Source organism: Dromaius novaehollandiae, chromosome W (genome assembly GCF_036370855.1).
Source record: "Dromaius novaehollandiae isolate bDroNov1 chromosome W, bDroNov1.hap1, whole genome shotgun sequence".
Taxonomy (NCBI): domain Eukaryota; kingdom Metazoa; phylum Chordata; class Aves; order Casuariiformes; family Dromaiidae; genus Dromaius; species Dromaius novaehollandiae.
Window position 1 is genome coordinate 42,799,635 of NC_088130.1, and position 26,855 is coordinate 42,826,489.

Consider the following 26,855-nt stretch of genomic DNA (forward strand, 5'->3'; position numbering starts at 1 on the left):
TTCTTAATGGTAAGATTGCTGTATTACCTAATGTTCTTCATGTTTGACCTAAGTGGGGCTACTACTGTGGCTGCTGCCACGTTCTTTCATTCACCTGTAGCTGCTTCCACTTACTTAGGTTGGCAGATTGCTGCCTGCCCCAAGCTTTCTGCCCCCACCTCTTCTGTTGTAGCAAGACAGCTGTTTGTGTCCTCATAGTGATCTGGATCACTGAACTTTATTTGCCAGCTTTATTTTTCAGCTGTAGAAGTTCCCTGATCATGTGTACCTTGTGGCTGCCTAAACAAGTAGTTTCAGAACAACAGGGACAGAAATGATTGGCGGGATGTATGACCATATCCTCAGGCTCCTCTCACTGGAAATGTAGAGCTGCCATTGTGAGAAGTCCAGGATCCTACTTCCCATCTTTCCTTCCGTTCCACTCTGAACATATGCGCAGTTTTCCTGAGAGCAGTACCACTGTGTTGTTTGTAGCAGTGGCATTATGGATCTGAAGATTTTGTAAGGGAGGAGGGAAATGGAAAGATCAACAGAAAAACTCTCTCCTGTAGTAGCAGTGCTGTTATGCCATGCCTTGACTTGCCTTCCTTTAATCCCCGTTGCTGCTTTCTCCTTTCTGCGGGAAGTGCAACATGGTGCCAAAGTGATAAGCTGGCCGAGCTTATTAACCGTTGTTCAGGACAGTGTCGCAGTTTTAATGGTGAGATTTGCCTTACTGATTGGGAAAGTATTTTAAGTTTTAAAACCCAATTTAAGAACAAACAAAGTTACCTGTGGAAAGGAAGAGATTAGTGGTTTTACCAATTTTACAAAAAATAGAAGATCTGTGAAGTGTGAAGAATTGGGGAGGTGGGATATCAGATGATCCCAAAATTTGAATTTCACATTATTGGGAATAATGAAAGATATGAGAGAATGGAAGGGGATGGCAATGTTAAATGTTTTCAATAAGAAAGGGAGTAAAAGAATAAAAGAGCTGAAGAAATCCAGAAAAGAAGTGGTTTTGAATATAGTCTAGAAATATGTAACAGAAGAGTTGCCGTTAGGTTTGACAAAGAGGGTAGTAATGGCTAGTGAGGTAATTTTGGTTTCAGTGTTTTTACGTAAAGGATTGTAGGGACTAACAGAGCTATTGGGGGTGGGAGAAAGGTTGAGGAATTAGAAATAACCATTCTGTTCATGAAGCATGAAACTTCATCACTTTTTAAAAAGCATACATTTTATACTTTGTTCTGTAATTGCTTTAACATGTTGTGTTTGATGGTTCTACTTTTTGTTTAATTAATCTTTAGGGGGAAAGGAACAATGGCTTTGACGTCCTATATCACAACATGAAACATGGACATTTGTCAACAAAAGAATTAGCAGACTTTATTAGAGAAAGGTAAGTATTTATCTTTGTTAATCCTGGCTCTAACATACTGTTTGTGGTGTCTATTTAAAAGTTTATTGTTATGTGTTGCAGTAACATGCAAAATATATATATTAAAAAGAGCAGTGTAAAGTATCTCATGTCCTACAAGAATATCTAGGCTTGTTCCATTCGCTAATAGTGACTAGTAACGATCAATTAATGACCAACTTCTAATTTGAAGGTTGATTTAAATAATAGAAGTAGAAAGCTAGAAATGTCAGATGAAGTGTTGCGCTGTTTATTTAAATTGGTCCCAGTTTTTCTTCATGTTTGGAAGAAAAAGAATAATTTCTGAAGTAGTAAAAATTATATCAGTCTTTCAATGTTTTTGACCAGAGATATAGAATTAGAGTATTAACAGCTGCCAGTAAAATCTTAAAAAATGATGCCTTTAGATTAAGAGGGGAGAAAGTTATTTGCACGTGGTGAAGAACTTTATAAATTGTTTGTAAGTGAGATTTGAAGTGTAATTGAGTTATTGTATTATACAACTTTCTTTGGTAAACATTTTAAAATAACATGCTTAATCCCCTTCTCCGAAAACTGACTGTTCTGTTATGTTGGAAGTTTAGTAGATTTAGATACATGCTCCTCTGTCAAAGTTTCAGGTGGCAACTACGACTTTGTTTCCTGTTTTCGAAAGGAAATTCTTTGTGCTTGAGAAGTGTTACTGTGAAGGAGAAATAAAGACATCTGCCTGAACAATAAGTGATTGTAGGCATGGTAAACTGAGAGAAAAGTAAATTCTTAATCTCCCCCCCTTTTTTTTCCCCCTAATGCCCACAAATAAAGGTATTACAGGTAGGAAAATTACTTCAAGCTTTTGCAATTTCAGGAATAGGCAATTACAGTGTTTGCTGAAACCCAGGATGATCCCAAATCTAAGCTGACGCTACATATTGAGTATTGATTTAGGATGGAAAGTTAAAATAGCATGTATCGTTAGCTTAGTAAAAGGAGGGGAAGAAGATGCATCTCATTTGTGGTGGAGGAAGGACTTGCAGGGAGTCACTGGTCCGATACATTGTGTGTGTCTGTTATCTGTGGCAGTTGCCCCAACACAGGCTCTAATAAGGAAATCTATGGTGACCCTTCGATTTTGACCCTCCAAAAGACAAATAAACATGTGGTTTTGAATTCAGGAAAGTGTAATTAAACTTTAGGGAAAAGGTCATCCAAGAGAAATGTATGTACAGAGAGAACCTTCTTTAAAAATAAATACAAACAACAGAATGCTGGACTATAGTGTTTTCCAAACTCAAACGTCAGAATACATTAAAAAATACAATACTAATGCCCCCGCAACCTAGATCTACAAAAAGGGAAGACAAAATCCCATTTTATGTGATGTGAACAAATGTGCTTGCTCAGTAAGTGTTCAGCTTTTTATTTCAATGTTTTTGTTACAAATATATTTGATGTTGTTGCTCTCTAAATCTGTAGTATTTAGACAGTGTTAGGCAGGTGATCATTATGTCACTTTGTACTAATTGTTGCTAAGGACTGTTAAAGATAGAGGGAAAACAATAGGGAAGAGAGGAATCATCTTATGCAAATCTTGAGTTCTTGGATTTTATTTATTTATATTTCCAAGCAATATTCTGCCATAGTGTTTTCAGTCAGATTTTTAACATCCTTATGTGCTTTTGCATATACCTTTTGAGGAGTCGTTAATATGTAGCTGTTTTCAACTAAAGTAAAAGTCCTATGCTCTGCACTTTTAGAATGCATATTCATCTGTCTTCAAAACTACATTGATTATGCTTTTAATTGCTTTCATTGACAGGGCTACAATAGAGGAGGCATATTCAAGGTCAATGACAAAACTAGCCAAATCAGCAAGCAATTACACACAGCTTGGGTAAGTAAGTGTGTATAAAAGTGAAATAATGAATTACATAAGTGTTAGGAATCAAGTTTGATTCTGACTGTTTTATTGATGATGTGGAGGGATCAGTGGGTACCATAACTTTGCCACTTTAAAAGCATTGGTTCTTAAGTTACCATGCAACTATGAGCAAAAAAAAAAAAAAAAAGGAAAAAGAAAAGAAAGGACAGTACAGCTCTTTACTCCTGGTTAAAAAAAACATGGAGGAACTTTATGTTCCTCCGTGGTTAAAGTGGAGTTCATTTCAGACATGATAAAGAACATGACTTTCTATTCTGTGTGCCCAAGCCTGCGAGGAGAGAACATACAGTCTGCAAATGTGGCAGTAAATTTATTTCCGTTATTTCTATTTTTTCAAGTGTTAATACTGTCCTCAGAAGTCTTAAGAATGAGACTTTTCAGTAACAGACCTATTCCATAGTTTAATTAAAATATTATAGATAGGGTGTGAATTTAAAAAATAGAATGATTAATGGATGTTTTTTCATTAGAAAGATAATGCCAACAGCTCAGACTTCTTAGATGATGCTGAAGATTTTATTTTTTTTATTTGTGATAATCCCAGCTGGAAATGTGGAGAGCTTTCATCAGCAGATAGTTTGATACCAGTTGTTGCTTCTCTTCAAAAGTTCATTATCTGCATGTCAGCTTGAACATCAGTACTTTAAAGGCTATTCATGGTATTGATTTTTCAGCAGCATTGGTCAAGAAACTGTGGTAGGAGCGTATCTGTAGGATAGCTGAAGTAGTCTGTTCAGTATAGAAGATTGGATTTGAGGCATGACCTGACCCCACTGTCCTTTACCATATGGTTAATCTCTGTTAATCAGTAAATCATTTTTAGAAAGAGACCATCTTTGCCAATATTTTTTCTGCATCTTACTGCTGTGATGATTTAAAACCACTGGAAAATCAACTAGTCAAACAATTTTTGTGCTATTCAAGTATATACATGGAAGTATTTTTCCATGTTAAAAGCTTTTTAGATTGTTTTTTGAGCTGATCTTGCATCATCTTTAGGAATAGCACTTGCCGTTCATGTGTATTGAAAATAGAGAAGATTGAGTGAACTTCCGTGTTTCACTTGTATTGACTCTACATGACTAATGAGTGAAAAACAGCACGCACTGAAAACTTAGTAGATGCTATTCCAAGTACAGTTGGAGCGTATTTAATGTAAGTTATAGCAGTTTGGGGCTATTTTGTTTGTTTCAGTTTTAGGAACAGAGCTGAACTTCCGTAAGTGTATTGCTGATACTATAGCACTATTAAAAAATTGTAGCTGATCAAAGGGAGAAAATCCAGATCAGCGTTAAATATATATTTTTTTCCTCTAGGACATTTGCACCTGTTTGGGATGTTTTCAAAACCTCAACAGAAAAACTAGCAAGCTGTCACTTGGATCTTGTACGAAGATTACAAGAGCTAATAAAAGAAGTTCACAAGTATGGAGATGAACAAATCAAAGCTTATAAAAAGGTTATTAATTCTTCATATGCATGTTCAGTCACTTATTAACATTAAAATGGTTTATTTTTGACAAATGTGTGATATTTAACAGACTAAAGAAGAAGTTTCAGGAACATTGGAAGCAGTGCAAAGTATTCAAAGTATCACTCAGGCCTTACAGAAGTCAAAGGAAAACTACAACACAAAGTGTGTCGAACAAGAACGATTGAAAAAGGAAGGTGCAACACAGAGAGAGGTTGATAAGGTAGTTTTGTTTGTTTTGTTTAGATTACAAGGGAGTTTTTGATTTTTTTGGTTTGTTTTGTTTAAGGTGGGGTTTTTTTTTAATCACCTGCATCATGCAATAATTCTGTTTGACTTTTACAGATATAGTGTGTAAGTGTTTCAGCATCTATTACGTTTCTGGATAAATTTTCTGTAGGTAAATATGCAAACGCTCAATGCCCTTGTATTTGAATTAAGGAGTAGGAAGTTTTGTTTTGTCCCTTCAGCTGAGACAAAGTAGCTAATTATAGGAGTATTTGAAGTGTGTTCCATTGAGAAGAAAAACAAGTTAATGTTCCTTTCTGTGCTAATTTAAGAGGTTCCAATTACATGCACCAAAATCCCAAAGGATGAGTATCCTGCTGTTGTATTTAGTATTGTCCTTGGTTCATTGGGCAAGTTTGATCCATTCAAGAAACACAAGTAGTAGAGAAAAGTGGTCATGTTTCCCTGTCTCTGACTGTGCCTTATCTTTTTAACACTTGATACCTCTGCCTATTTCTGTTCGATTTATCTGATCTATCTGGGATTCTGCCTTTGTTAGAACGGTTCAGTGCCTTTTTTACTGCCATGTTGGATAAGTGGATAGGAGAGTCAGTTATCATCTTTTCACTCATATCAAAAGCTTGTTCTAATTGTTTTGTCTTTAATTTAAACCTAGCTTTTTTCCTACCTTCTGTCTCAACTGACAGTCAGTGCTGGGTTCTAGGAATGAATCAGAAATGTGTAGGATGACAGGTTATTTCCTGGTAGACTATTCAGAATTCTTGTAAAAAGATTAAAACTTTTCAGTAGGAGAGGTTGAATTTACGGAAGGCTTTTAAGATACAATATTGTAATTCCTTGTCCAGCACAAAACAAAAAATGTTCAGTCTAGACTGTCTACCTACTGAAGGAAGAAAGAGGAAGCACCATAGGATGGCATACGTGAAGGCTTTTATCTACTATTTTGTGCATATTCCCTCAACACTTTTTTTGTCAGAACAATTAGGCCATAGTTGAATGCTCAGCTAATGCTTCAAAAATAATGTTTCTAATGGAGGGTGTTGGCTGTGGCCAACCCATTCTTTCCCGTTACGTCTTTATTCAAATTCACGCTTGTCATTTCAGAAAGCTGGTAGCAAAGATTGTATTTATTAATATTTTTCTTTGGCAGAGAATAGGTTTGTTACTTTTAGCAGAACATGAAAAACATTTTTATCAAAATCACAGGACAGCTACTTTATCACAAATCATGGAATAACATGATAAAGTTGCAAATGCCTGCTAAGAGCTTATTGTAAGGTCAAATATTTGGAGTACTTTACTGAAGAATCTGAGGAGGAATCTTATAGTGAGATATGTCATTTCATTAAACTAACTGCAGCTGAAAGCTGATGTTAACTTGTGTAATAATTTCCTGTTGTTCCCTGGCATGTCAACTTCTCTATTTATAATGACTTGCCAAAAAAGTGTTGACTGATCCTCATGCTTTCAGTTAATGTAAGTCTGCTAAATAGAGTTCTAGCAATTGCTACATGTGAGAATACACACATCCTGTTTTCAGAAGAGATTATTGGTTAATCATGTAGCGTTCATGTTTGACCATTTTGTCTATCTTGCTGAATAGTCGCTTTCCATAAATGCTCTTCAACACATACACTGATGATTCTGCTCGTAGTTAGACATGGTTACAAGAGGCAGAGGTTGTTTCAGTTTTGTGTCAAAATCCCCTGCATACATGGTTTCAGTTACTTAATGCTTCACAAAAAATCTGATTTTAAAATAAGTCTTGTAACTTTGCATTTCCTTTCTTTTCAATGATTAAATTTGGAATCATCCTACTGCAAATCAGCCTTCACTTTTTTTGAAACTAAGCATTTATAAAGCATTTTGTACTTTTGGTATAGTAAGTGGTATTTGGGAAACAAGATAGGGCTGTTTTCTTCCTGGGAATTCCCCTGTGTGGGGGAGAATAATGAAGTAAAGTTGAGGGGAAGTAATTGATGTTTGATACATCCTGTCATGCCATCCTTAATGCCTGAAAGATCCATATACACATTCTTTATATAGTGTAGTATTTCCAAGTTGCTGCTGTTGTGCTGGATTTAGAGGACTATGTGAGCAAGGTCTGCTTAAGCTGTCTCTGTAACTGGAAAAATGCTTGTGGAACTGCAGCTTCGATTTTTCTTCCTTTGAAATCCTGGTTGCTGTTTTCCTACCTGAATGTGTGTTAACACTGTACTATTATTCATGATTTTCAGTTATTTTTCTCTTTAAAACCCAAAATAAAACTACCTCTTTCCAGAGGGCATCTTTATTTTCATTTCTTTGAAAGTCATAGTGTTCAGCTTTCCAAGTAATAATTTACTCATTGCAAATGAGAAGTAATTGCCATTTTTACTATGGGACTGATGGTATTCATTTGAAAGAAGGGAGGAGAGCTATTTAGAAATAGAACAAATAGAAAATATATACTGTACAACTATCTTTAGTGATATCTTTAACAATTCAGAAATATTTTTCAATTTTAACTGATGGGAAATTTGAAGGAGATAAACTAGGCATGTTGAGCAAAGAAGCCATAAAAAGCTGATGTTCAAGAGAAATAAGATATATTTTAATTGATTTTTAACTTGAAGATGAGATAGCAATATTATCAAAGATTCCAAAAACTTCATGTCCTGTGTATCATGCTATAAACTTTGAAAATAATTTTCTTTACTAAAAATAATCACTTAATTCAGTTTTGCTTTTGATATAATTTTGGAATTCTCCTGGTATTTCTTTTTGTCTTTTAAGAATGTTAAGCCCACAAAAAGATAATTTTGGTTTAATGGCAACGAATAATGAAACAGATTAATAAATTATAAAGCCAAGAAGGACCACTGTAAACAAGTCTGAGCTGCAAAAATCTGCCCATCAGTGTGTTCTTCATAACCTTTTGTTTAAATATCTTCTCTTAGTTTCCATTGATGTAAGCCCTGTGCTTTTTCCTTGAATGTCTTTTTCCTTATTTTTCTTCTTTCCCTTCGAAAGAAAAAAAACTGTGCCCCTTTTTTTACTGTTGACTCTTTTCAAATTGTACTAGTGTTCTGTTTGCACTGTATTGCAGCCCTGCTTTCTTCCTGTTTTTTCTGCATCTTTGACAAAAGAGCTAATTGGTTAACTTCAGTGCTGCAAATTTTAAAATGTTGATATCAAAAGAAGTACTTTATAAATTAGTCATTGCTGAAAAGCAGTAGGGATTCAAATGGGATAACTACTTATTATGCATAACTTTGTTATCTTTTAAAATGGTTATATGGTTTATGTACAGCTTTGCATAGATGCCTCTAAAGGCTTGAATCTGAGTTATTTGCTTGTGAAATTTTGTTACGACCTTTCACTGTTTTTATATGTACCTGAATTTTTTTTATATAAGTCATCATACGCTTAATGACTAATGACTTTAAAAGCATTGGAACTGACTGGATGTGTAATATTTGACATTTTTTAAAATTTCTATAGGCAGCAGTTAAATTGAAAAAAGCTACAGATACCTATAAACTATATGTGGAGAAATACGCTGCGGTTAAATCTGATTTTGAACAGAAAATGACAGAAACTGCACGGGTAAGTGTTATATTAAATGAGTTGGCTTTTAAAATAGATCAGTAGATTTCATTGTCTCATTCAGATTTGATCTGAAATCAAAGCTTTTGGAAAATGACTTCAAGATAGAATGTCCTTTGAAAACTGATGTGAACTACAGTGTCAAAAGTAGTAGGGGCTTGAAAGGCAAACACTGACCACATACATTGTAATGATGGTGTCACTATATAATCCATTTAAGTATTAGCACTCTAGAAAGTCTTTTTGAAGAAATTTTTAGGAAGAAAGCAAAATGAACTTCTGGAAGTATTGTAGATGTGTTGTGATAATGTGGGAAATCATGTGGATTGGAAGTGGGGCAGAATTCAGGTAGGAGTTTTAGTATTGGGATCCATTCTGGTTTTTCATCATTATTCCAGCAAATGCTTCAGTAACAGCTTGTTAAAGCACCTTCCCAAGGTTTATTTGAGGTGGTCAAAAGTCCTTATATCTGTTCAGATTTCTGTGCATTCCCCCCCCCCTTTTTTAAGATGTTTTAATCTGTATTCCAGAGGATGTCATGTTCTCTGTATGATTTTATATGCTGCTTCACTGTATATTTTAAAGCTTTTTTTCCCCAAATTCGTTAATAGCAAGCTTTTTTTTACTTTCAAGATTTTAAAAAAGTAAAATACATCCTTTTTTTCTTTTTAGTGGTAATGATTTAGTTGAGGACTGCTTGGCATATTTATTTGTATCTATTTCTTTGTAATAAAGCTTTTACAAGATGAGAATTTTCTTTTTAGTTGAAAATTCTTTATGTTATTCCTTAGTTTCAAAGGATTATTTTTAGTTATGGAAAAACTTTTAGGGGTATTCAGTCATATTTGTAACACTTTTCCACTTCTACTTTAGTAATACAGTTTTTCATAACTCTGTGAGAATGAAGATTTTACAGCATGGGGATTGTGTAGGCTGACGTGAAAAGCCACCCTGTCCTAAACTATAAACTGCTTTCCTACTTCCAGAATCTCACTAGAACTAGACCTAGTTCATCTCTGAATAGACCTTCAACACAGCTGTTACAGAAAGGATACCAAATGTATCACATACCAAACCCCCACCCCAGGCATTTGTGCCAAAAAAGAGCTCAAGGATACTACTGCAGAATTCTTGCTTTAAATGACTTATATTAGGAGTCTTGTAAACCCTTTAATGAAAGGGTGTCAATAGGCATCTTTTTTCCAGTATTCTGACTAGGTTCTGGTTGGAAGAGTTATACCCCCTATGCTTCTATTTTCCGTTTGAGTTAAATTTGGTTAAATACATTATTTTTCTCTCGTTTTAAAAATATTTGTCATTTTAAATGCTTGTGTGTGTGTGTGGAGTATGTAACTGTGCCTTCTTTGGGTAAGACAATGCTGATTGCAGTTCTTCCCTGGAATAGGAAGGCTTTGTAGAGAAAAATTCACCAAGAAAAGTTCATAGGTACCATGGTGGGCTAGGTTATATGGTTTGTTGTACTTCTGTCTCTCATCTCTGATGTGTGAGACTGTTTTTTTCAATATATATTTTAAGTCAGTATTAATGTCAAAACCAGCAGTTGACCTCCTGCCATGCCTCTGTCTTTGTCAAGTATGAGGAGCTGCACTGGAGAACTAATCCAGATAAACCCAATGTAGTAAGAAAAGTTGGCATTTAACCCAGAGCAGTTCCTGGGTCTGGTTTATTAAGAGGTCATGCAAGCATTTATGGTGACACAAAGGAAGCAGCAATGTGGAGCCAAGGGTGGGGACTTGCATCTTTAAGCATTAGTGCTGGCTTAAAGTATGTGACATTGTGTCCTGTACTCACTTGAATAGGTGTCAACATTATACATTTATATCTGTTTCCTTAGGATCGTGTGTAACCTGAAATATTTGTGGATTGGTTATCCTAGCCAATTTGATAGGCGTTGGTGCTGGTATGTGTGGTTGTGATCATCTGAGAATTTTGAGACTAGACTGTATTTTTAAATAACTAAAAATATTTGAATGTACTAGTTTAAAATCTTAATTGGTGGAAACAAGCATAATACTATGTTAGCAAAAGAATCTCTACCACTGAAGTGTAACAGTCCTCCTGGAAAGCTTCCTTGGTAAGAATAGGTGGAAGCACACTGAGATGTGAACACATACTGCTGTTATCCAGTATGTTAACTGTTTTATAGTGTTCCTGATAGCATAACTGTTGTAATTGCTCAATAAACATTCCGGAAACTGCATCACTGTGTAGTATGTATAAATTGCAGTGCAGCCTGACTTTTGCTGCAGGCCCCCACTTTTAATACTAAGAAATAAAGTAGAACCAGAAAAATACTGAACTGTTTTGATGTTTTTTTCAGATCATATCTAGCTGTGCTCTTACGGATTTAGCTACAATAATTTAAGTTCTTGCCCTGTTTGTTATTTTGCTTGTTCTGGAAGTTACCAAATGCCTATTGAAATAGATCCTGTAAATGCTCCTGATCCATTTCAGCACAAGTTCAGTCAGGTTGCTCTAATCTTTTAGTCTCACAAAAGCTGTCTGCTGTCTGTTCCCTGCACTGCAAGAAAGAGGCTCTTTGTAGCAGTTGATTTATTGCCCTCTGAAACAATAAGAAAATGTTTAACTAATACAACTTTAATAAACTGGCCTTGCTAAACTGCACTGTAAACTTGTCTCCAGTGAGCAAGAAATCTGTGAATAATGTGAAAAGGAGTTCTTGTGTAGAACTGATGTAAGATAAACATGAAGAGTATTTGAAATGGTTTTCATTGTCAATGAATTACTGAAGGAAAATACAAGGACTTTCAGCAAGCAAACTAGCTGGGCTTTTCATTGTGTGCTAAAAAAAGATCCATCTGAACAATCCACTACCAGAAAAGAATGAGAAGAGATTTAGCTTATTTTGTACTTAGAGACAGAATATGAAGATGCTTTTTGCTCAGTTTTCTTATTTGTGTTATTAGGTAAGTATTAGATATTAGGTATATAAACCTGACTGAGATGTAGAGAGAAAGACAGTATCTTTTTACTATACCAAATGTGTTACAGCTGGGAAAACCCGACCACACTTTTAGGCGTTTTTTACAAAAACGGTACAAAATTGTCTCTCACTCTCATTACAGACTACAGTTGTCTTATGTGCTTAGTTCCTTAACTGCAACAACCTTTTAACTTTAAAATTTAGTATTTTCACTTAACAAGTTAATGGACAGCTGGAGACTTTAATATATTCCACAGCTACTCATATTGGAAAATAAAATTAGAATTATGCCAGTGAAAGTCCTGTCTATGGGACTTGTTTGCAATATAAGGGTGTAGCTGCATTTACAGTTTGGTGGAAGGATTGCTACTTTATGTATGATATCATAGGAAAAATAGCAAAACTCATGAAAATGTGAAAGCCCACTTCCCCCCACCCTTTTAAAATCAAACATACTGTAGATGATCTTAATTTAGGGTATATTTCACTTGAAATTAGTAGCTCTGAAAACAGAATAAATGGACATGAGCATTCTTAGCTGTTTCAGTGAAAAATCAGTTGGCTGAACTTAAACCTATCTTAGGCTGTTCAAATATAATTGTTCTGAGGACACTGACATCTTGAGCTGCTGTGGCTATGTTCTGAGTAAGCATGTAGTACTGTCCTCACTTAGCTGTTCTCTTTTCTTAGTTTAACTCTTCAGCTCCTCTTTGCATTATTTTTTTCTTTTTTTGTCATTGACCATCTTGCTTGCAGTTATCAAGAAGGAAGTGACTTGTGATATATGAACTTGAGAAGTTGAACTGTTAAACATGATCTGGCTAGTCTTGGGTTGCAAAAATCGTAGCTTACGCTGCAATAAACATGGGATGTTTTGGTTTGATAAAGTGTAAAAGCATAGTTCGTTTTCTGTTGTTCAGAAATTGGTATGACATTCTTCATGTTGAAAGATTTTCTGAGAAAAGCTATAGTTCTTCTACGCAGTGGTTATATAGTTGTTAGGAAAATATGATGTCTCATTATGTCAGTTATCCCACCTGGCTAGAAGCTCTTTTTTTTCCAATTGCATAGTACAGTCAGTCACTGGAAAGGATCAAATAGCTGAAAGTGTTTAAAATATCCTTTGAAAGTCTTCTGTGTTAACTGGAATTGAGGACAGTTGACTAGAATTCTTTGCTGTTGAGCAGTTTGCACTTAAATAAAAGTTGAAGAAAGTAAGAACTCTTCACAGTATACATTTTAAAACTTACAGGAAGATGTGTTTAAAAAATTAGCATGCTTGCTTTAATTGTGTGTAGTGAGTTGGACAGCTAAGGATGCTGTTGATGACAATTTTTTCATTTTTATTGTAGCTTAAAATGCTAGGAAGTGACTTGCATTTGTGTTGGGTCATTAATATCAAGATTCATTTCAGTACATCTTTTCAACGTAGACTGATCTTTCAAAAATTTAATCTTAAGTATGCTGTTCATATGTGCAAATAAACAATACATTTAATGATTGTATCTGTGATATGAATAATGTTTGTATTATAGTTCCTAGATAGCCTTAGTCTTTGATCAGAACTCTTTTGTGTTATGCACTGGATGAGGCCAGATGGCTTCTGCTTCAAATACTTTGAATATTAAGCTTAAAACAAGAAATAAGGCAATAATGGGGTGTAGGGGGGTAATATCAACTGACATATTAGACAAAATCTCTGAATGGACAGTTGCTTAGCCATTTTGATATGCATTATAGAGCAGAGCACGAAGGAGGATGGTACATCAGTTTTGCAGACTTTTACATGGAGCTTGAATCAAACATAAAGCAGCATTGGCATAATCTCAAAAGTTCACGTTGAGTTTAAAAATTAGGTAATGCAAACAATCTGGAAGGTCACTTGCATACAGGTGTTGACACATTGATAGTGAATGAGAAAAGATTTTATAGAGATGGACCATAGATAGCTTCGAAAGCAAAATAATGTAATTTATATAATCAGGCAACTAGTAAAAGCAGGAAGGTCAGAGAAGAGGCTGCAAAATTATGAGGATGATCATAAGCTCTGTAATCAAGAAAAGGCTGCTGGAGAAGAATTTTGATCTACTTGACTGATGGCTAGAGAGGCATATAAGTACGGCGAGAAAAAAGAAACAACTTAGTTTAGGAGATAGGCATGAGATAGAGGCATTTGGCTTGTTTGTATGGAGTTGTTCTTGTGTTTGTGGATCAGAGTACCAGGAGGTGGGAAATGTAGAGAGAAGATCCTCAGAGAACCTTATAAAAATTGAAGAGAGGATTAAGTGATGCTCTGAAGGACACTTGAAGGGCATTTACTCAAGTAGGAGGAAAACTAGAAGAGAGCAGGAATAAACATAGAGCAAGATTTCAGGAAAATTATGGTTGACTGTTAAGGAGGGTGAGGAGAGTATTAGTTCTGATCTTTGTCTAGGAAGGAGTCATCAGGGACTTTGCAATTGACTTTAAAATGGGTGTCAGATGGAAGTCTGGGAAGGATGGAGCTGGAGGACAAATTCCAGACAGTAACTGCAAAGACTATTTACAGAAAGTTTAAAGATCAAACAGATGAAGCATGTTTAAAGATGCAAATGATGTAGGTTACTAGAAAAAGAGAAGGCATGTGTGCATTGTGAGTGGGAGGAGGAAGTGTTAAGGAGGAGGTGCAAAGGAGATCTACAAATAGGATTTAGGGGATTAGATGAGAAAAGGAGATGAAAATCTTCAGTAACGGGGAAAGGATATTTTTAAACACCCTTCATCCCTATTTTCTCTTGGAACAAATAGGTGAGATTTTGTATAAGGAGAAAAAACAAGATAGGTAAAAGTTTAAAGAGTAAGTCAAGTGGTAAAAATACAGCTATCATTGTTTACAGTATCCTCTGCTGCAAGCAAGCAGAAACACTTTTCCTTGGAAATAAAATGTTCTGTAGCACAACATTGTGTATGTGAGGCATTAGAAATCCTTATTTTAAAGTGTTGAGTTAACTATTTGCTGATATTTATGATTTTTAAGCACAACAATTTGAATTATTCCTTAAAACCGCAATAGTTGAATAGTTCGAAATGGATGTTATGTTTGTAAGTACCTTATTTAGTAACTTTGTGAATGCCAAACCTTCCTTTCTTAAGCACTTCTTACCATGACCAAGATCTGAAAAAGTAATTGCATTTTTTGCTTAGTATATTTAATAATTAAAATCTAAGATTTAATATTTCAAGGATTGTTTTCAGTATGAATAATTACTTATATCTGGTTTACAGAAATTTCAAGACATCGAAGAAACACACCTTCTTCATATGAAAGAGATTATAGAATCGTTGTCAAATACTATAAAAGAAATTCATTTACAAATAGGAGAGGTAATTTTTATATGAATATTTGTTTATTTGGACTATAATATGTATTTTTCTGAGCTATTTAATGGAACATTTCTTACTGTATGGTGATAATTACAAGATCACATCTTTCAAATAATAGTAACTTTTTAAAGGGGGAGGGAGTAGGAGGAGATAAATAGAAATGGTCCAGGGATTCAAGCAAGATTTTCAAGCAGCTTTGCGTCTTTTCACTACAAATATCAAACATTATATGAGTACTGAACTTGTTTATAAGATATTTGAAGGAGCTTTCAATATCTGCTAAACTTCCATTTTAATCTTTTACTTACAAGCATCATTATTAATATGCTATTTGTGTGTATTAATTCTCTTTTGCTATTCAAACCAATTTCTGAAAATTCTTATTAAGTGGATTATCATCTGATTTTGTTCATTGTAATGGAAATTTTTTTCAATATCTAAATTCAACATGAGCTGAAATTTTTACTGCTCCCTGTTACATTTATAAGTTTAATATCACAAATTTTACTGAGTAAGTATGGTTGAGTAATCGTTAAACTTTGTGTTAAACAGAAAATAATGTTTTGACAGTTTAAAGAATTTTTAGTTTATTTGCAAGTCTGTTCTCTAGGTATTAATTTAGCACTCATTTCACACACAACTGGGATACTTGTGTTTTTCTTTAACCAAACTTAAAATCAGGTCAGTTTCAGAATTTTTAATACACTTCGTTTTTTGTGAAGAAAAGATCTTCAGGAACAGTATTAAAAAAAGCTTTTAGAGTATTGTTTCTTCAGATGCAGTTTTTTTTTTTTTTAAGTAATAATCCTTATAAATAGTCCTTAATTTTTTGATGTATTGAAATGTAGTTTCATTTGTGAACACTTAAAATTTGAGTCGCTGTGCTCCTCACTTAATTTTGAGGTTTTCTGTTAGTGTGTGATGATCACAAGGGTCATGCTGTTTATTTCTAAAGCATATCTATACTGCACTATTGGAAAGACTTTTTAGTAATAGCATGTGTTTTCTTCTTTGCCAGATCAAAAACATTACAACACTAATGCTTTTACTCAAGCAGGTGTGAACTGTGATAATGCAGTGGTAAATGTTCACGCCCTTACTGATGCTGGCTTAAGAGACTGCCTGTCTTTCTAACATTGTAGTGGGACATGCTATTAGAAGTTCAGAAAACTGTATATACAAATGTGGTTTGGACAGAAGAAATAGAAGTAAATCCTAGACCAACCATCAAGATATATTATTTCATTCCTCCTTTGTATCTGTCCTGGTGTACACACTTATTAACGTTAAAGTGATGAAGGGATTTTCTTGATAAAATGCCTGTTGATTTCTGTAGGCCCTTTAATATGTTTTAGAGGGCAGTATTTTGAAGATCAACCCTAGAGAAAACCACTTTCTAAAGCTAATCACATTCTTTTAGTTGCTGGTTTTACCTTCCTTTTTCTTTTTTTTAAGGTGCATGAAGAGTTTATTAATAACATGACAAATACTACAGTTGAGAGTTTAATACAGAAATTTGCTGAGTCAAAAGGAACTGGCAAAGAACGACCTGGTAAGAGATTAAACATAAAAGAACAGGAAATGTTAATTTTAAAACTGTGTCAATTTCCACTCCTAATACAAGGTCAAACCCTGTTTGTTTGTGTGTGTTACATTTGCGATATATTTACAAGCTGAAGTTCCCATTTGTTAGATTTGATATCAAATGATTCATAAAAATTTAACAACACATAATTTACTCTATATATGTAGTTTGTGTGTTCATTAAGTATAGTAATTTATAGAGCTGAATCCCTGTATATAGACCTTCAAAGAAACTCTTAAACTGTAGTATTGCTTAGTTCATCAGTGAAATATGTGAACACACTTAAGTTCCTTTCACAGGCTTACTCTGCTATGTGCTTATACATAAAACTTATCTCCAAATTTTATTGAAGAAGTTTATGGATATATTCAGAACAGATGGCTATAAAGCTGCTTACAGAACTGTTGTAACAGTTATATGAGTTTATTTGGTTAATATACAAAATCATGCATTTTAATAGATTATATGTAGATTATTTGTTTTCTCTTTACTAAGAAGTAAATTTACAGTACTTTCTGAAAGTACTACTTGTTGGTGTGGTGTATAAGACTTTCCTGGATTGTCATAAAAAGAGAATCTAATAGTATGTGTGTCTATCATTACAGGAAAAATACATGATTCACTTCAATATTTGGACATGAGTATATGGTCACTTAGGTATGCGATTACAAGAATTAGGCAGTATCACTTTTCTTTTAAAGTTGGGAGTCCTGCCTAGCATCTCTGCCTTCTAATACAGAAGCTCATAGGTTGTTCAGAGCAAGGATAACATAACAAGGTAGATCTTGAGCCTTAATACTAAATTGTTAAATAAGGTTCGTGGGTATCTTATTATGCCTCTGTTAGGTTCTTTAATCTGGCATTGTTTTTATTCTCTCTGTGATCTGATAATGCCGATGCACGAGTGGGCTGAGGTAAGATTGTGTATGAAGCTATTTTTAAATGTTTCCTGTAAATTTTGCAATTTTTCAATGACGAGTAAGAAGGAAAAAGCATGAGCTTCAGGGATTCAAGCTCAGTTGGACCAAAGATAGAGCAGACATGAAAATTCAATATTCACACCTTTTTGACTAGCTAATGCCAAGATGTCTTGGCTGTGTGCTTGTTTGCTACTTCACAGAGTTTATCAAATCCCATTTGTATTCTCTGGGGTCAAATTAAAACTTTTCTTATACCAAATTTAATTTCTTCAGTCCTACAACTGTTGCAAAGGATTTTAAAAACTACTGCAAAGAATTTTAAGGAAAGACTCCATTTTTAGTGTGGAAATGTATGCTCTTTGAATATTTTTCTCTGGAGTAACATTACTGTATATATATAAACAGTGTAAAGTAGTCATGGTGCTGAGGGAAAATATGGACAAATTCTGCAGCAAAAGAGTATGAATTCACAAGAAGTTGTGAAGATTCAAAAATAAGAGATAAAAACACTGTGATGTTAATTTTTGTTGCCACTTTTGTTGTATTCACTTTATTAACTTAAAAATCAGATCTACAGCTTTGACAATTACAAAGAATTAGAAGGCAGAGTGAGATACTCGTCCTCTAAGAATGAAGCAAAAACATGCAGTGTGGGAGAGTGCCTTTTTTTCATTAAAAAAATACTATTCTGCAGTTGACAACTGTTCTTAATAGCAAGTTATTCTAACTCATGAAGCAAACACGCTAGAAGACTTTCTGAGATGTGAATTAACTCATTAGGATGGAGACGGAAGAGGCTTCTCAGTTAAATCTTAAAAGTATTCAGTGTGTAAAAATGATAAAGTATAGCTGATTTGCTATAGGGAAAGTAGAAAAAATATCTCATGGCCATCACCGTTGCTTAAAATTCCAGTCTTGAATCTTTTTGAAGATAATTCTTTAAAAATCCCCAGGACTATACAGACATTCTTCCTTCAGCTTCCTAGAGCCTTTTTTCCTACCATATTATTTGTGGGCTAAAATACTAAATAAGTTGGTGGGTGGCATTCTGAAGTACTGAATTTGGAGAACAAATTAATAAACTGAAGAATAATGCACAACAAAGTATATTTTAGTTTGAGTACATTTTAGCTATATTTATAATACTTTAAACTAGAGTTCACTTACTTTTATTTACATCTGTAAAAATGAGAATGAATTTGAGAGAAAGCACTGTAGGAGGGCTGTTTTATTGTGTGGATTATGAACAATTAACAGCAAAGCTTTCTGGATATAGGCAGCTGTCATCTCTTAAGCTCTCATCTGCATATTCAAAACCTCTCTCTGTGTATCTTTATACTTTGTATTCTTTGTCCTTTATACAAGATTGTATGGTCTCCCTCTGGTGGCTAATATGTTACCTGAAGACCCCTAATAAACAGGGGCTTTCAGAGTTTAACACACTGTTTTTCTAGTACAAATAAAGTACTTTGAACTACTAATGCTTTGCAGGTTTTAAAAATTCATTTATGGACTTCTTTCCAATGGCTCTTTTCTAACTGCTGCCTAAATTACTTATCTAGTTAGCTTTATCAGCTCATTCTTACTAAATTTACTTTATACGGTCTTTAAATTTTTTAATATTAATACAGTATGTGAAGAAGTTATATTCAGTTATTTTCTCAGCTATATTCAGCATAAAGAATAGCAACATACATGCAATTGCAAATCTTTAAATTTTAACTAAAAAAATCACAAATGTAAAAAATGGATTTGAAAAATGGAAAGAGAGATGGCAAGGCCTGAGATAATTATTGGAAGAATAATACCTTTACCTTTAATCTATTAGTATGTTACACCTTCAAGTCAGGCATCAGGTCAGAATTTAATATGTTCTCAGAACAGTTTGTAAAGATTAAATGTTTCCTGCTTTTTGGTCTGCTAGCAGGTTTGATGCCATCAGCTGGAAGATGTTTTTATCACTGATAGGGTGCTGCAGAGTTGATGGCAAACCAATTAGCCACATATATATATTGACATATTTCAGATGAATCAGTTTTCTGTTTGTGTTGAGTTACTGCTCCATGCTCCTTGGAATGTTCACTGATGGTATGGTGCAAAATGTCTGTTTCTTCCACCCAGCATGTATGTAAAATCAATTGCAGAGATGATGAATATTCCAGATTAGTGACATACTGATGTCTTCTAGCTTTATTTACTTAATCTTCTAATCATCCATGAAGAATTTGGTTTCCCCTTTGTTCCAGTATGAAAAGTTGATGCTGCATAAAGCACAAACTGCTAGGAACTGTAATCTCATGTTCTTCCAAGGTCTTCTGTCTGAAGTCAGCAGGATATTATATCATGCATTTAATGCTATTCTCAAATACCCATATAGCTGTGGTTTAGTCATGAATGATGTTCCATTTTTAGCTGCTGGGTTACTGTGCTTTCTTCTCTCATGTGTGAATCAACTGTGCTCATTTGTCCCTATATTAGTTTTTGCCCACTACAGTTTACCCAGAAGCTAGCTATGAAGGCCAAATGATAAGCCTCAGCTGTGCTGCATTATTTCTGTTTTCTAAAAAAAGAACAAAAGCCAGATCTAGAGGATTTGTTTTAATGAATTTGTTCTGATGTCATTGTTAGTGGTTGTTAGTAATTTATTAAATTGTTGATCTTATTTTTGCTTCTTTTCTTGAAAAATAAAAAAATAAAAACAGGAAAACAAAAACTTTATTGTAATACAGGCAACAATGGAAAGCCAAATTCCTTGGTGGCTCCTTAAGTTTCCAATAAAACAATTATCTGCAGATGACACATATACTGTGTGTATATTCAGCATAAGAGAGGCAGTGGGTCATCTTTTCACTATATATACAAAAGAGGCTTTTTCATTGGTTTTCTGCTGTCTGGATCCATCTTCTGCGATCAGAATCATCCAGAGCATGTTTTGCACTGCAACTCTGCCTTCTTCATCACGCAAGTAGGCAGAGAAAATCTGACAAAGAGGAATGAGTTGCATGCAAGTTCTCCTCTAGCTGTTCCAGTAGAAGCATCTAGAATTTGGACTGTGGATAGAGTCGAGAGAGTCCTGAAGGAGAAAACAAAGACATTATTCAAGATGAGAGAGTAAGATGCAAGCCCATGAAAATACTACTTGTCTCTTCTCACTCTCCATCCAATAAACTTGAACTTTATGGAGGAGCAAGAAGTTGTTTGGGTTCGTTAGAGCATTGTAAAATTAATGCCTGCAACCCATCAGCTCCTTGGATTAAATGATAATAGAAGTAGTTGACAGTGTTTATGATTGCCGTTGATCAGCCATCACTGGCTCTTGCGTGTAGTAAAACATTTTGTCCCCCCTTGTCTGTTTAGATACTAGGAACAAGGGTATAAGTTCTTTTCAATCAAATGGTGCCAAGATGCTTGTATCCTTCCACAGATAACACACAGGATTCAGAATAGGACAGATTTATTGTCTCCTTTTCCACCCTCTGCCAAAACCAGTAACTGGTAATTTGATCAGTAATTGACCGTCAGTGCTGGTAAATAAATGTTTTGTCTGTGGCTTTTTGGGACTACTGAAACCTATTTGCTTTATTTGCCCATGCAGAAAAATTGGCTCAAGGCACTTGTAACTCCAGTCATGGGAAGTTTAAGGTCATGAGTGTCAAATGGAGATACTGACTCAGGAAGAACATTTTTTTTAATCATTCTGAAATTCTTCTCTTGGGAAGACTATTTTGTATTCTAGGGTTGAGAAATTAATCTATGACTTAGGACAGCTAATGTCAAAATCTTCAATGCCTCACAAGAGAGGTCATACCAGAAAAATACATCCTGGCATCTTTGTCACTGCGCTAGTGATCCTTGTTTGTTCTGAGGGAGCACCTGTCGGAGCTCTGTTTCTGGGGTCCTAGCAGAGTTTATATTTTCAGGTCTTACAAAATAGTGGTTTATTTAGTCACGGCATTCATGCTGAAAGCAATGTCCAGTTTTCACAGGCCTTAAAACTGTTGATAAAACATTATGTTTACCATTTGGGTGGCAATCAAAACTTATCTAATCTAGATTCATTTGCAAGTTTGTTAATGCTTCCAGCATTGCCTGTAGCAAAAGTCGTAAAGCAGCAAAGATTCAGTTCAGTAAGCATTTAAAAAACAAATTCTATCTAGGCTTTAATGCAGCTGATTTCTTCATTCATTTAATTCAACTGAATTATTGTTTATTTCATTAGGATAATATTTTATATGCTAGGGGTGTTAGTACAAAGCTCAGGTGTGAATTTATGGCATGCTATCAGGCATTCTCAAGGTGTTTACATGAGTATTTTAGTCTGTCCTGAATGCCTCTGGAGGACTGCTTATGTGTTTTTCCAGAGTGAATGCAAGAGCACTGAAGTGAGCTGCACCACTGCTGGGAAGCTATAGCAAAAGTAACTGGCATGCAATAAATTCACAGTTGTGCTTACTCTGTGTTAATGTCCTTATTTAAATTAGTGTATTGTGTTAAACGGTGTATCTTCTGTCTAATGAATAAACTTACAAGATGATTTGAACAGGATAAAAGAAACCAAAAGGGTTAAGAACTATTGCATTAGTCATAAGGAATTTTAGAAGCAAGTTTGTCCTTTTCCCCGGGCTTGAGAAACAAAATAAGGGCCATAGAATATTGAAACTTGCTTTGATTAAAGCTGCTAGCTTTTTATGTGCTTCAATAATAAACTGTGCTTTAAGAGAAAGACTTGAAACAGAGCTGGGTGTGGCATTTGTTTTTTCCTTGGGTTAGTTAGATAACATAATAGTTTATAAGGTTTATGAAAATGCTTTTCTAAGAAGCTTAACAGCAACAATGTAGTTAGAAATAAACACCCAAAACAGTTAGTACTAATTTTCGAACAGCTCTGCATGATATCTTTGAGCTTCTTTTCCTCAAGGAAGTATAACAAAACAAGTATTTTATGTTCTTATAATTTTCTTTATATTTTCTATAAATATTTTGAATATTTTAATGCTGCCATCACTTATGAATAGGTGCTTAAATAGCCAGAAGTGTCTCAGTTTCTCGAGGCCCATTTCCACCCTTAGTGAATGTTCTGTGTGCAAGGCCAGCTGAGGAATGCCGTTTAGTTCATCAACACTGGCAGTGCCCAAGGGATTCAGAGAAATATTCTCTATAGCAGGCCATCTGGAAAGATGTAGAAACTTATTTTTTAAGCATGTGTACTGTAGTTCTTTCTTAGTAGACTTGCAGTGTTGGAGTCAGAGTAGAGCAACAGCTTGAGTCTTTTAACGTGAAAGCTTTTTAAGGAAAAATGTTGTTTTAAACTAGAGAACTTAAACTCCAGACCATCTATCTTGTAGTATGTTCTACCTTTCTAATAAAATTGAAATAAATTCTAAACTGCGCATATAGTATTCTTATACTTGTCAATAAGTTGTACTGCACCGAGGTACACTTCTAATTAACTCCATTTCATTGACTGTAATGCTGCAATATGGTAGTACTTTATACCAGGACAAACTACCATTGGACAATTTCTGCAATGAATTGAACACTGGGTAAAACCAGATCTGTATGTCATTCTCTTTGTTGTTTGTTTTCTCCCCTTCGCTTGAACAAGAATATCTACTCTGGCATTTGAAAATTAATTCTCACTGGACTTAATTTGACCTTGTGCATCCATGATGGTTCTCAAAGTGCAGAATCTCATCAGCGTTGTCTTCAGTATCTTTTTGTTGTGTTCTTAATTGTCATAGATCAGCTAGATGGCCTTCTGCATACAGTGGCCTTCCACATCAGTAATTCCATTTTAAATGATGGATATTGATTTTTTCAGCCTTTTGGCAAGTGAAGGTGCAGTGGGGTACCCCTTGACCTATTACCTGAGTAGTATGAGGGCAGGAAAAGAAGGAAATGTCTAAGTAGTAGCATAATGAGCTAGCTACACAGACGTTTTCCCTCTTCTTTTGCTGTGGGGCTAATTTATGTGAGAAATTAAGTGTTAAATATTACAAAAATGCCTGGAATGAAAATTTCTTGATGCTTTCTTACAGGTCTGTGTCTTTAAGACAAGTACTCTCCCATCTGGAGATGGCTTAAATGATTTTTAGACTTATATTTTTTGTCCCTAAGCCCATGTTCAAACATAAAAATGAAATTTCAAATTCTTATTTTTATTAATAGCATTTGTCATTTAAATTTTTTATTTAATGTTGAAATGGATTTGTTTTGAAGAATTTTTTTCTAGTTGTTTGGCTTTTGGGAGGGGGGAGGTTTTTAGCATAACAGTAAAAGGAATTTTTGACTACTGAAAGACTTTATATCCTTCTGCATTTCAGAAATTCCTTTGGTTTTAAACTGTAAATATTCTTTGGGAAAACTTGTTACATTTTAAACCAAAATTTTTCCAAGTTCAGTCTGCAGATTTATTGAATTTAGGTGCATTGAACATAGTGAATTCTTCAGCTGCCCTGTGTATGATAACACAGTGATGGTGGCTCTACATGTGGTTGAAACAGTTGTTACTAGCATTAAACCTTGGGAATTTAGTTTCAGAGTGCCTCTCTGTTTTCATGTCCTAGCTGCTACAATCCTTCAGAGGACTGTGTAGTTACATTCTGTATCATTTTTGATAGCCTTTGCTTGGTTCAGGAAGATGAGAAAAAAGGGAAAAACTGGATCTTGTCCCGTATACTTATCCTTTTTACAGCCACTGACACATTTGCCTGGTCCTGTTTAGACATTTTCAAAGTCCAATGCAAGGGTCAAAAAAACTAATATTATGTGTGTTTTGTATAGGTCTTTAAATGGCAGGACTTATTTCAAGATCAAATGTATATTGCCTTGGATTCTAGGTAGCTCTTTGGTCATAAATGGAGGAGGAGAGGGAGATTTTGTAGAACTGCAGAACATACATTTTACTCACTGTTATTCCTATGGTTTCAGCTTTTTTGTCCAGGAAGCTTCGCATGTACTCTGTGCTGCAGAAAGAAAGTACAGCAAAAAGCTGCAGTAGTAGTACGCCAGGAAGAATTTCATTTTGACTTTTTATTGCTTATTGGCGATGCGTGTTTGAAAACTGTCATATGCTAACCAATACTTGCTGTTTTGTAGTTGAGCGAGAGGTAGTTAACCATGTTTCCTTCTCTTCCTTTCCCCACATACGAACTCCTCTGTACAGGTAAACAGGAAAGCACTTTTAAAGTGCTGCCAAGCAGGAAAATTTAAAATAGATAGACTTTGTGTCTATCTGAAAAAAAGTGTTTTGGATACCATAAAATGTATTAGCTTGTTTGTTTGTCTGTTTGTTTCTCTTTTGGGAATGGATCCCCTTGAAGGTTTTAATCTCCTAAGATTTCATGGTTTTTATTCAAGACTTCAGTAAGAAACCATATCCTTCTTGGTTTACAGTGGCAATATGTGATTGTTGGAAAGATGTGTTTCCAAACAGAGATATAATTTAATGTATTTATAATGTAGTTTTCCAAAAACTTAACCGAGTATTCTTTAAGAAGTACCTGAATGTCTCTTTGTATTTCTTCTATCACTGCATTCTTGCATGTTCTGCCTTCAGCAGGTGAGTCACACATCATGCAGTCAGGCAGAACTGTTACAGATACTTTTATTTATGGGCTAGGTTTATGTTGTCCTGCCATTTCTTAGTGCTTCCCTTCCCCCACCTTCCCAGATAGATTTCACATGAATTGTCCACTTGCACACCCAGTTTGATGGAGAAGTAAAGGTTGCAAAGATTTTATAAAAAATGAAATAGGTAGAGAAGAGGGACACAAATTAGTCCTGCCATTTGAGGGAAAGGCAGCTGCAGTTTTCAGAGTCAGCAGACAGCTGAGTCTGTGTGCGTATGTGTGTATTGGCCAGCCACTCAGCCTTTGGACAGTTTAAAACCAGCTATGTCTCCCATCCTGTTGTGTATCCCGCCACAAAGGAAATATAGGATGAAGTTTAAGTGTAAAGCAGGAGAAGAAGAGAAAGGGAGGAGGAACACTGAAAGAGACTGGGAGTGCTGTGGAGAGAGGGACTCGAGGAGCATAGTGTTCTGCAGACTGCCCTGATTTACATTGATTTTGCTGTTCACAGATCTTGTGCTTTCATAAAGTACTGCTGAAACTTCCATCGTTTGCTGTATAGTCATGTGTTGCAGGATAGTTTGATCTCTGTCTTTTAAACTTCGCCTTGTGTATGTGTTAAAGGTCTTGTTGAAAATTTTCTGATCTGAGCAATAAAAATGATTTTCATTGTAACTGAAGATGCTTGTCACCTTTTCTTTTTAGTTTAGAGAGATGAATCTGCTATCCCCTTGCTGCTGATAAACATCCTAATAGATCATAATTAATTAAATCTTCAGATTCAAACTACTCAGGTTATGATTCTTTCCTGCTTTGTTGTTGCTCTGCAAGCGTAGGGAAGTGCTGCCCCTAGAGAGTAGTGTGCTTACTGCATTCATGGCACTTGGCCCTGCAGTACCTGAAGAAGCTTGAGATGAATGATGTTTCCGTTATCTAGTCAGCTAAGTGCAGGACTGGAAGCTTAGTAACAAAAACAGAGTTAGATTTTATGACTTCTTTAGTGGATGCAGGCAAAGTACAATCTCCTTATATGTTAATTTCTTCATCCAAAAAAGACTTCTCTCTGAAGTGCTGCACATTGCTCCTGATAATTGTAATTATTTATGCTACCATTATCACCTGTTTTTTCTTTTTGAAAGAAGAGGGGTACTATCGCAATACTGTAGTTATTATTTTTCAACATGAACTGAAAAAAGGATTCAGTTAAGTCTTAAGTATCTGGTAGGCTGGATATATAAGCATGAGGATGTAACAAAGAGTGGTCAAATTCACTGATTGTTATAGTAGAACCATGTAAAAGTTGTTTTTATAGAATTAGATTTAAGGATGTAATTTTATCAGTATTAATATTTTCCCTCAGATTGGCCCATTATCAGGTTAATTTTGTATTATTTCCTCTCCCTTATCTTCTTTGTGGTGAAGTAGAGCTGACTGAATCCATAAATTAACATTTGCTTGAGGCAGTCTGGTACTAGCATGATAAATAGATGGCAAATACATGTTTTTTATCTGTAAGGTGATAATAGCCATTCATTTTCATACTACATTCCCACAAAAAAGCTATGCTTGGATTTGAGGTTTGCTTTTTTTTTTTTAATTTATTCTGGAATAAGAATTTTTCTGGAAGAAGTTTTTTTCTGTATCTTTTGAAAAAATATTCTTCTTTGTTGGAGAAGCAATAAAGATTAGAAGTTGCTGTTATAAGAACTAATGTTGAAAAAATGCATTTTGGTTTCCTAGTTTCTAAATTTGAAAATTTGAAATTTTTTGATAAACACGAAACAAGATCATATGATAGCAAGAAAAAGATTGCTTATATGT

The 26,855-nt window shown here is 34.8% G+C and overlaps 1 protein-coding gene across 6 annotated transcripts in view; it reads left to right on the forward strand.

Moving 5' to 3' along the window:
• Positions 1 to 26,855, forward strand: part of LOC112987020 (FCH and mu domain containing endocytic adaptor 2) — an 86,510-nt gene that overhangs the window by 9,967 nt on the left and 49,688 nt on the right. For 5 of the 6 annotated variants that reach the window (XM_064499999.1, XM_064500000.1, XM_064500001.1 and 2 more), the window contains exons 2-8: positions 1,293 to 1,384; positions 3,201 to 3,275; positions 4,640 to 4,781; positions 4,864 to 5,016; positions 8,526 to 8,630; positions 14,860 to 14,958; positions 16,414 to 16,510. In XM_064499999.1, coding sequence (XP_064356069.1) covers positions 1,293 to 1,384; positions 3,201 to 3,275; positions 4,640 to 4,781; positions 4,864 to 5,016; positions 8,526 to 8,630; positions 14,860 to 14,958; positions 16,414 to 16,510 — 763 coding nt within the window. Of the gene's footprint in view, positions 1 to 626; positions 701 to 1,292; positions 1,385 to 3,200; positions 3,276 to 4,639; positions 4,782 to 4,863; positions 5,017 to 8,525; positions 8,631 to 14,859; positions 14,959 to 16,413; positions 16,511 to 26,855 lie in introns of those variants that run through there. The other variant, XM_064500002.1, reaches the window with a different exon arrangement.